At 47.5% G+C, this 10,457-nt stretch overlaps 2 protein-coding genes across 2 annotated transcripts in view; both read left to right on the top strand.

Annotated features, from left to right (window-relative positions):
* The first annotated feature begins 2,931 nt into the window (after nucleotides 1–2,931).
* Nucleotides 2,932–4,822, top strand: LOC6898407 (uncharacterized). Its single transcript, XM_002138417.3, has 3 exons — nucleotides 2,932–3,116; nucleotides 4,076–4,149; nucleotides 4,247–4,822. The coding sequence occupies exons 1-3, from the start codon at nucleotides 3,099–3,101 to the stop codon at nucleotides 4,479–4,481; spliced, it is 327 nt and encodes a 108-aa protein (XP_002138453.2). The 5' UTR covers nucleotides 2,932–3,098; the 3' UTR covers nucleotides 4,482–4,822.
* Nucleotides 4,823–9,310: 4,488 nt separating this feature from the next.
* Nucleotides 9,311–10,457, top strand: part of KCNQ (KCNQ potassium channel) — a 33,611-nt gene continuing 32,464 nt past the window's right edge. Inside the window, exon 1 of the mRNA XM_033378068.1 lies at nucleotides 9,311–9,902. The gene's annotated coding sequence lies outside the window, so the exon portion shown is untranslated. The remainder of the gene's footprint in view (nucleotides 9,903–10,457) is intronic.

The raw sequence follows: 10,457 nt of genomic DNA, 5'->3' as shown, positions 1-10,457 counted from the left end.
GAACGTTATCGGATTCATAGGAAGCTGAGCATTGGATTTCCATTTGTGATTTAAAGGCCAAATGGGAGGAGACTTGTTTATATCATCAAATTGTTGTATATCCTACATCCTTCTCAAACAAAAGTAGCCTTCTCTTTGAGTCTGGCCCTACAAAGCCCACGTCCCTCTGAAGGACAGAACGGCGCTACGCTTCAGGCCCTTTCGTAGGTCTTCAGCTGGAATATATTTTGTTTTCATTCTGAAATACAGGTCGATAAGAGCTCAATTCAACATTATAGATACCTAACAGATTTGCGTGATTTTGGCAATGTCAAAACCATGAAAGAACTGAAAATTGTTTCAAATTTATTTTGCGAAAAATCGCAGACATTGAAATATTCAGCAACCATAAGTGACTTGCGTCTTGTAAGCTCGATTTTTGATCAAAGCCCCATGTAATCTAGGCTTTTTGCTCTCGGGGCTCTCTCCCCGGACCCGGCCGGCCCCCGGCTGGATGAACTCCTCAGTTTTGGCCATCAATTATGTACAAAGATGAATCGGGAAACTCTGCTCTGCCCGGCTCCAATATGCAAATGCATAATACATGAAATTTTCACTTTGTTTTTGTTGCTTGTGTTTCGTTTTTTATCCATTTTGCGAGTTTTTTTGTGGATTGGTTTGGCTTTGCAATTTTAACGCGCTTCCGTCAATTAAATTCGCGAGGCGTAACTGGTAAACTGGAAAATTGTGTCACACACAAACAACACCCCAAGCCCCAACCCGCCCCGGTCCAACAATGGCAGTTTATGGCGATTGGGGGTGGGGTGCAGTGGGGCGCGTGGTGATGTGGCGATGCACATGAATGTTGTACGTTGCACATGCGGTGGCGCTACTGCTTGTTGTCCGATGATCGACATAGTTAAGTGAAAATTTATTGCAGAAGGAAATGGCCGGGAAGAAGCAGACGGCCGGGGCGGGGAGACTGGGATACAACAGGCCTGATGTATCGGTTTCCGGGGCTTAAAGTTGGATAATCCCTGCCGGCACGGTCGGGCTGAAGTGAAAGGCGATTCGGTTCGGTTCGGTTCGGTACGGTTCGGGCCGGGTTAACAACATGTTAAGCAAAGTTTGGCCATTGGTTTGCTTTTGCTGTTGGCCATCTCCAATATTTATCTCTGGGTAAAGTTTTTCCCCTTTCCCATTTGGCCTTGTGCCAGTTTTCCGTTTTGGCTCCCCTCCACCGCCGCCTCCAATAAATACCCCGCACAAATATTGACGCAGCGTTTTTGATGGAAAGGCTCTCAGTCGGGTTGCACTTGACTTGACTTGACTCGTATCGGCCCCGGACTGGATGTGATTCGATGTGGTTTGATTGGATTTGATTTGATTTGATTGCTGCCACCATTCACTCGAATGTGGTGCTAATGACCCGATACCAGCCCCGGGCCGGGGCCACCGGCTGGGGCTTGCACCTTGTAGGCAATTAATTTTGACACTTTTCGCAAATGCGACGACATGGTGGAAAACCGGTCAGTGCTGCGATCATATATCATTCCTACTCGTATTTTCTGATTATATCATCAAAAAATGCCTGCTAATTGCCGAAAAGTGCGGAGAGGTGCAGAAAACAGTCCCCAACAGTCTGCAGACCAATAAAGCGGAGTATCTGAAAGTTATATCATGTCAAGCGGAACAGCAGCGACAGGCAGAAAAGAAAACTAGCTGGATGAGCCAGACCAGCCGAGACCCGGCCATGCAACACCGCGAAGACAATGACCAAGTGTCGTGCCGGTCTGGATTTGTGATTGTTATGCAACAGCAGCGCGAAACTAGTTGATTAGCCAGCCGAAATGGCTGGAATGGCTGAAATGGCTGAAATGGCTGAAATGGCCCAAATGGTGCGCTTCCTGCATTACTCTCGTCGCGTCAGCCAGCGGCAAGAATGGCCAATCAAACGAATTGCCATCGTGTTGCACATTTAAATTGCAATCGGGGAAAGGCGGGTGGGGGTGTGTAAGGGCGCAGGGCAGTTGACATGACGACATATTTCAGCGCACAACTCAATTTACGACAAACGTCCCGATCCGAGTCCAAATGCCTAACCAGGAAGCTAACCAAATCCTTGATGCATTTGAAACTGCAACATTGTGCCGGCGCCGTCCCCCCCATCCGCACATCCGCACACCGCCCCTGCGGTGGCCGCCGGCTGCCTGGCAGGCAGACCGACATAATCGCTGCGTTTAACTCAGGCAAAAGCTTCAATTACACTTACATCTCTCTCTGTCTCCCTCTGCTTGTGCTCTCTCTCCCTTTGTCTGCATGTTCGGTGGCTTTTTGACTGCGACAGACAGAGATAGGACGGTGACAGATGGACAGAGAGAGGGAGAGCGGGAGAGTGAGGCTTGTGGCTTTGAGCTTGAGTTGTTGCTTTTGATGTTTCTTTGGGTTTTCTTTTGGCTTTGGCTTTGGCTTTGGTTTAGTTGTGGTGAGTTTTCATGATAGTGATAGCCAGGGTGGCAGGGCACCCTACTCGGCAAATTGGAGGCCTGGGGAAACAGAGATTTAGGTACATTCATCTGGGACTAATTTGCTTATCTAGGGTTATCTGGGGATAATAAACATCTCTGTCTGTAATCCCAGGGAAGCACGAGTATTGAATTCCAATTTATTTTCCTTTGCCATTTCGATCGGCTGCAGCGCCTTGGCAGCGTCGGTGCGAGCCGCAGCCCCTTGGAACCGTTGAAACCTGGGCTGACGTTCGTTGGCCGTGCCGCAAGTCTGGACCTGCCGGGCGGGTCTCGGTTTGTCGCAGTCGCTGCCCCTGTGTTTTTGTTTTTTGTGCCGCGTTTCCACTCCGGCAACTTCGTGTCACTCCATTGGCCCGCTCTCGCTCTCGGTTGCCAGTTGTGGCATGCTTCACTGTAACAGCAGCAGCAGCGGCAGTGGCACTCATAATTTTTTTCTTCGCTTTTTGCTTCATATTTAAGCGGCTGCAGGCGGCAGGTCCCACAGCAATTTCGTTTCCACACGCGTCGACGATGGTTAACCAAAATCCGCGCTTTTAATCCAATCCAATCAAACAACAGCATCAGAAGATACGAATTAATTCGCGAACAACAATGCATTTGCCCCAAGGAGTAAGTGTTCCATTGAGCGTAGTCCTCCCAGCGCCATAGAAAAAGTCTATGAAAAATCCAGTGCAAATACTCGAAATAAAAAAGTGAAAAAAACAAATATGCATGCAGTAAACCTTGTACAAATTGAACTCCCCTTAGAAAGTCCGCCGGAAAAAAGTGGCCAAAAAATACGAGAATAAAAAACGCTCCATTTTGCAACGAAGTTTTCTTCAATCGCGCGTGAAATGAGTAAAACATAACAGAAACAGAAATGATGAAATGAAATGGTCAAAACCACAAAAACATAATTGGTTTTTTACGATCGAACATGAAAAGAACTCTCCGTTGGCCCATAAACAGTTAATTCAACCAAATTGTGCAACAAAGGGAAAGTCACTTTGCCGAAGGGGCACCACCAGTGGGGCTGGCATGGGGATATCCATTCATTCATTATTTGGAACTATTCCTTGAATATCGAAGTCATGATTAAATAATTTACCAATCTTTTGCTTAAGGAAAAAGATGGCAATTTATGTCAATCCTCATGGATTTAAATAGTTTAAAAGTCCTCAACTTGTAGATTAAAAACTCATTTGTTTTGTTTTATGTTTTCAACAAAAATCTCCCCCATCAAGAGGCTTTGCTGTTTTTAAAATGGGACTTCCAAGGAAAATTATTCGGGATTTTCGCAGCTCAACGGAAAACCATTTGATTAAAAGATTTGAAGGATCCGAGGGGAAGCCCCAAAACTGCTTGACCTCCACCCCCATCGTCCTTCTCGTGCTGCTGACAGCTTCTGTCAATGCCCCATCAAAAGCAGTCGGCCGAGGAGGAAGGCGATCGGCCAGGCAGGGAGAGTGGAGGTCGGGGTGGTCCTTCTTCTAGGCATTATGATAATTGTGTCGCGTGGGGAAGCAGGACGTTACCCCGCATGTACTGTACTGGACCGAATCGTAATCCTTGCACTCGTTTCCTTTCAGGCGCTGAGCTTTCTCTTTATCACTTGCGTGATGTTCACGCTGGCTGGCGGCCATCCATCAAGCGACAAGCTGAAGTAAGAGGCAGTTCCCACTCCACCGAAGGCCCTGGCACGCCTTTAACGACACACTTCGTGCCACATGAAGCTGATGAGCATATCCCTTCCATTACAGGATCCGCATACACGTGCCGGTGAAGCACCACACACATATCCACACGAAGACGGTCATTAAGAAGGTCCCGTTGCCCATTCCAGTACCGGTCAAGGAGCACCACGAGCCGCCCAAGAAGCACCACAGCCGCAGCCACCACCACCACGAGCACCAGGAGGACGAAATGGACGACGACTTCGAGGGCTACGAGTATCCCGTGAAGGCCAAGCGACGCACGCGGCATCCCTTTGTCTGAGTGTCTGCAGGGGCAGGAACCACCCACAAGAGGCCCCAGCCGCCGTCCCCCACCCCCCGCCCCCCACACTCCACGCAGCGGGGGAAATGGAATCAAATGAAATACAATTTACGCAGATTAAGGCAAATACGAGTATAAACCAAAATACGAGCCAGCATGAGGGCGAAACATAAAGGAAAGGAAGGACAAAACAATGGAAGGAAGGAATGAATGAAGAAAGAAGGGGAAGTCTGGGTCTGATTTGTCACTGGTTTTTAGTGTGTAAGCAGAGTAAAAAAGGAAGAAGGAGTAAAAGGAGGCGCCACACACACTTCTGTGCAATAAAATAAACAAATATTACATTTAAGCACAATTTAAAGCCACGTCTAAAAGTCCATTCTCTGGGGTGTTACTTGGTTTGGGTATTTCAGCCAGTCCGGCCCAGGCCAGAGATGCTGGAACCCCAACCATATGGATTTGAACACGATCGGAACTGTAAGCTCTGGAACCTTTATGGCAATTAGCAAATCCCACGAAGACCCTTAAATGGGTATTGGAACAGGACGCGAAACGTACAAGATGTTTCACTAAGTTTCTACCCAAATTCTTGGTGAGCCATAACTCTAGCCGGATTGATAGTTCTACTGTAAATCCTTTTTTGTTAGAGTTCCGCTCGAAATTCCCTTTCCGATTGAATAAATTTCACAAGAATGCAAATGTGTTTAGGTTTAAGGTTTCTCTTTTTTTTCTCTCCCGTTTGTAGACGCATTCTGGCCTTGGAGAAGCATTGCAGGGACATGTTCGACGGAAAAGTTCTGAAAATCAGGAATTTCCGTCGTGTGGCCTGAATCTGAAGCTCAGAAAGCCAACAAGATTTAAATTGATTGAATTGAGCATCTGCAGCTGTTGCTGTTGCTGTTGCTGCCGACGCCTGCACCTTCTGTGGGATATTTGTGCATAAATAAATGAAGGAACAACAGCGGAACCAACGGCAAAGTAAACTAAGGGCCGGAGATGTTTGTAATGATGTTGTGGCTCCCCGAATCATCTGCGCCTTGGAGTGGGGCCCAGCCCGAGCCCTGGCTTATGCCATGAAATATGCATGCTCAGCTGTGTCTCTGTAGCTGGAGCCGTGTCCTGAGCACGTGCTGGGAGGCCGTCTAGTCAACAGAAATGTTAAAGAATGTCAACAACCGCTTTCCATGCACGCCGCCTGTTGCCCGAGCAAGCAAACATCCCGGGGCGGCAGCTGTTGATAGCTCATTTCCACGACTTTAGCGCCACTCAAGTGCCAGCCACTCAAAGCACAAGCACAAGCACAGGCAGGAGCAGAGCGAAAGCGAAAGCGAATAACAAATGCCACTCATCATGTAGAGCCACTCAATTTACTGGCTCCACCGCCCACCCGCCGCCCAGCACTCAGCCGCTCATTGGGGGGGAAATCGGTTTAGCCGGGGGGGAGGGGGTCTAATTAATACACACGAACACAGCGAGCATCCCACAAACATAGCCACACCAAGCAGTGTGAGTGCAAGTGTGCAAGCAGCGAACAGAAGAGAGCTTTTGCTGGTTATGCTGGCCACTAATCGACTGGGAGAGCGAGCTACAAAAGCTGCAGTCTGCAGCCTGCAATTTCAGGAAGCTTTTGCTCGATCAGAGGCTTTGCGGTTATGGAAGCAACGGCCAGAGAGCAGGTAAAGCTCCAGGTAGCTTTTCCTGGATCAGATCAGGGTTTTACAAAGCACTCCGTTTCCACTGCACTATGGGATAAACGAATACTTTTTGTGGCAACAATTACTAGCTTCCAAATTAAACAATGTGCATTGGAGAGCGTTTTGGAAGGCATCCAAATGAGTAGCCTTTGTGGCCATGCCTTCTTTAGCCAATGAGTAGAACTGATAGCATTGGTAATTCTTAGAAGCAATAAGACCTCATTAACAGACCGAGACTCTGCAGCGATCTCTTCGAAACTTTTGCGTAATTTGTCGAGCAAGGGGCAGACAGTTTACCCCAGGACCTTCAACTGTGCGTCTGGACTGCGGTAGTACAAAACTCCGCCACTCTGTGGGTGTCAAGCACATATATTTACTTAGCTTTTCGTGCTGGGGCTCTGGCGCTCTGGTGCTCTGGCGCTCCGGTGCTGGTGTCGTTGTTTGATTTCGGCGCTTCTATTTGATTAGGCCGCCTAAGCGGGCTACGTGCCCGGGTTAATTTGCGGCCCGAAGTGTTGTCTGAGGGTGCGAAAGTCTCTGCTAATGTGTGCGTGTATCTGTGTGGATGTTTGTGCTGGTGCTTGTGGTGACAGCAAATAAATCGCACGCATGTACCCACCCCACCCCCCACAAACACAAACACACACAAGCACTTGCAATAACAAAAATAGAAAAATTGTGCATACCACGCATAACAATGAGAAAAGCTCACACGAGGGGAGTGGGAGAGAGGGGGATGGGCATGGGGGATGGGCGAATGGGAATGGGCCTAGACAAACTACTTTTTGGCTACTTAGTGATAAATATGCTGGCTAATCAAATGGGAAATGGATTTGTGGATTACGAGGAGACCGGCATCCACGAGTGTTTATCCAGCCACAAATCCCTCAACTATTTTCCTTTCATCAGCGATTCGGACGATTTGATGAGCCGTTCGACCCATAACAATGGGTTGCATAGGAATTCTGGGTATTCATTTCGCAGGAAGGGAAAACAAGCGTGAGTTCTCCTACTGCCAGCCAGGGACTTGCGAGCCCACTGAAGAGTATGCCAATTTCGACTTATCTCGACTCTCATAATTTTCTAGCTGGGCAAATAATAAAAGTTTACCCCACTCGACCCCAGCCCCGTAACTACACATCTGCTTGAGCCGGAGGGATATTTGTCTCGAGTGGATAGCTCTTGCAAAGGGCCCTCCTAGGGCCCTCATTCTCCGCCGTGCCCCTGCCCAACCGTCTGCATATTTGAAATACAAACATAAAAGGACAAATTTGCTGACTTCGGTGAATGAACCGGGACAAAAACATAAACCATATAAACATATTGTTAAATATAGTTTATGCCAGAGGCTTCGGGCAGCTGCCCCTCCCACTGACCGACTCCCTTCTGCGTGTGTCCGTGCCCGACTTTTCACATTTTCCTTTTACGATTCCCGTCTGGCCTAGGGGCGGCAGTAGGAGAATGGCCGTGTATGTTTTATTACTGCCAGAGAGAAAGAATCAATATCAAATTTCGGTTTTATTATTTGCATACTCCGAAGCAGTCGTAACCAGCGCCAGGGGCCCCGACCCCGTTCGCCCACTGTTTTATAGCCACATTTAGCCAGAGGCTTCGGAGAGGGCCATGGTCGCGTGGCACTGCTCTCGGTGCGCTTAATTCCCAATTAATTTGGGATTTGGCCAGTGCCTTCCGACCAGCTAATTAGATGGCCATAAAGCGGCCGCTAAATTCCGCCAGCATCTGCCGTCGCGGCGGCAGTTAATGCGCTCGTCACATGCACAAATTAATTACAATTCGACACCCCCCCAGAGATTGGGAGGAAACTCCTACCACTACCATTAGGCTGTTGGGAACACCAAAATTAAGTGGCATATTTTAGAGTTTCGAATCTACCTATAGTTGTGCACAGACATTTAGATTTATCTGTAATATAATGTTCGGAATCAGGGGACAATTCCAACAATGGACTGTTTTCCTCCACATATTATCATCGATTATAATCTAGATGTTCATTTATCGATCCATCTGGTATTTATCTAAACATTGGTAGAAATAATAGTAATTTTGATAATAGTATTGTCTTGAAGCCAATTCAGACTGTCCATTAAATATTCAGTAACGGAATTACGGAATTAAAATATCCCTCTCGTCTAATCCCATCCTTTCACTTAAGTACTGATGGTCAGATCAAAGTTTTTGCCTGTATTTTGTCGAATTACACGAGTACTTAAGTGTATTCATTGAATCCAATCAATAGCTCTCAAAATAAAATTAATTGCAATCCCGGGACTATATACACATGTCAGTCAAAGCCAAAGAACTGCTCAGCTATACAATATATTATTTATCCAAGAACGAGTGTAAAGAAATCCGATTGAACCCTTTGAGCCAGCAGGCCTTATTTGTATTCATTGTTTCGATTGCTTCGGGCAGCAAACCCCAAACCCCAAAACCCAAACGCCAGTCTTCAACAACCGACTCTAGTTTGGTTAGTTTCCCGGAATCCCATTCAATCATCCGGCCGCCCATCGAATACCGCGAATGAACCCTTTCTAGGATGGGAAGGCACGCGCGTTGGGGCGGGCGAGCGCACAAAGGAATCTGCGGCAGCACGTGCAAATCGGGGGGGATTCATTAATACGGGCTTGCTGTTTCTCCCCCGGCAATTACCCCCAAATTTGTGTATCCTCGGGCATAGTGTTGCGGTGTGGTGGTGTGGGGCGCGTAACGGTAACAGATACAAGCCATGTACACGACACGAACAACGCACAGACAAACAAACAGAGGAACAGCAAAACAGCAAAACAGCGAAACTGTTGCGCGAAGTGGCCGTCGTTAATGAACTTATGCCTGGAACATACACAGTGGCAGTCTCAGATACACACCCACACTAGCACACACACGAGGCAGTGACCTACCAACCTACTCACATGCACACGAAATGGCAACAGTTTGGCCATGCCAGACCGAGCGAGCGAGTGAGGGAGGAAGAACATTGGCTAACAGAGAACTGTTATCGGTCTGTTATGTGCAGAACAACGCTTTTCGCACAAGCCACGACGCTGGCGATGACGATGACGACAACGACAACGACAACGACAACGACAACACCAAAGACGACGACGATGTTCGCTCACTCGTTCGGGAACGCTGCTGCTGTCTGCTCCGTGCTGTTCCGTTCTCCATCGCTCGTCGTCCGTCCGTGCTCCGGGTACTGGGTGCTGGGTACTGGGTGCTGGATGCTCTGCTCTGCTCTGCCACCGTTAGTTGCGGATAAGAAGCCGGCGCTGTTGGTTGTACTTTGGCGAGACGTGGATAACTAAATCGGCTGCGCTCGGCGCGGGAACGCGAACGCGAACGCGTGAGGCGAACGCGTGAGAATTACCAAGTTCATTCGATGCGGTGTTGCGCTAGGCTAGGCGGCGAGGGACGGTCGAGCGGCCCCACTAGCGTATATCTTTATCTCAATTTGTATCTCTATCTGTATTTTGGTCCGCAAGTGTATCTGTGAGTGCTGTGAGCTTGGAGTTGGAACGCTCAAACAGAGAACAAAACAAAGCAAATAAAACAAAAAGAAATCATACTAATATTCTGCAAACAAGTCGAGCAAAACAGGCTAATATCGTACAATTTGAATACTGTCGACTGTGCTCGTGGCCTGGGCCAACAACAGCGGCAGAGCCAACAACAACAACGGCAACGAAAACACCAACAAAATCCAGGCAGTGAGGTGCGTGTAAGCGAAATAATACGAATAGATCTAGAAGCACATATATGTAGCAACCCTCGTAAACATTTTGAGGCATGTTTGAGCCTAGGGCTAAGAAAACTGCATATATTGCACTACACATTTTCCAAAAATTTCGAAAAAGAAAAACCAAAACAAAATCGAATTTTATTTACTAGGGGAATATTTGTTTTTGTTGGGCTTTTTCGGGTTTTCGGGCTTTTTGGCGGCGGAAACAACGTCCGATTTTATTGGATATACAGCTCTATATGTCGGCCCCTGTACTGGATCTATATTCGATTCCATCTACCATATATGTATGTATGTTTGTATGTATGCCTGTATGGGTGGGTGTGTGCGTGTAGCCGCCACAAACAAATTTGTATTTATAAGATTTTATTTAAATATTCAAATATTCAGTTGTTAACGGGTCGTTAAGCCAAATTGCAGCCAAATTCTTGGCCGCAGAGGAGGAGAGGCAGCAGAGAAAAACCAATTCGTTAGGGCGTTATCGATTTCTATGCTCGATTTTGATCTGTAAGTAAAAAAAAATATATT

Source organism: Drosophila pseudoobscura, chromosome 3, assembly GCF_009870125.1.
Source record: "Drosophila pseudoobscura strain MV-25-SWS-2005 chromosome 3, UCI_Dpse_MV25, whole genome shotgun sequence".
Lineage (NCBI taxonomy): Eukaryota > Metazoa > Arthropoda > Insecta > Diptera > Drosophilidae > Drosophila > Drosophila pseudoobscura.
The sequence above is the reverse complement of the archived record's forward strand: the minus strand, read 5'-3'. Positions and strand labels throughout refer to the sequence as shown.

Bases quoted from the DNA above. Each gene is read 5' to 3' on its own strand.
- LOC6898407 (XM_002138417.3), top strand. The intron at 4,150-4,246 runs GTAAGAGGCAGT...CTTCCATTACAG, and splicing joins CCATCAAGCGACAAGCTGAA to GATCCGCATACACGTGCCGG.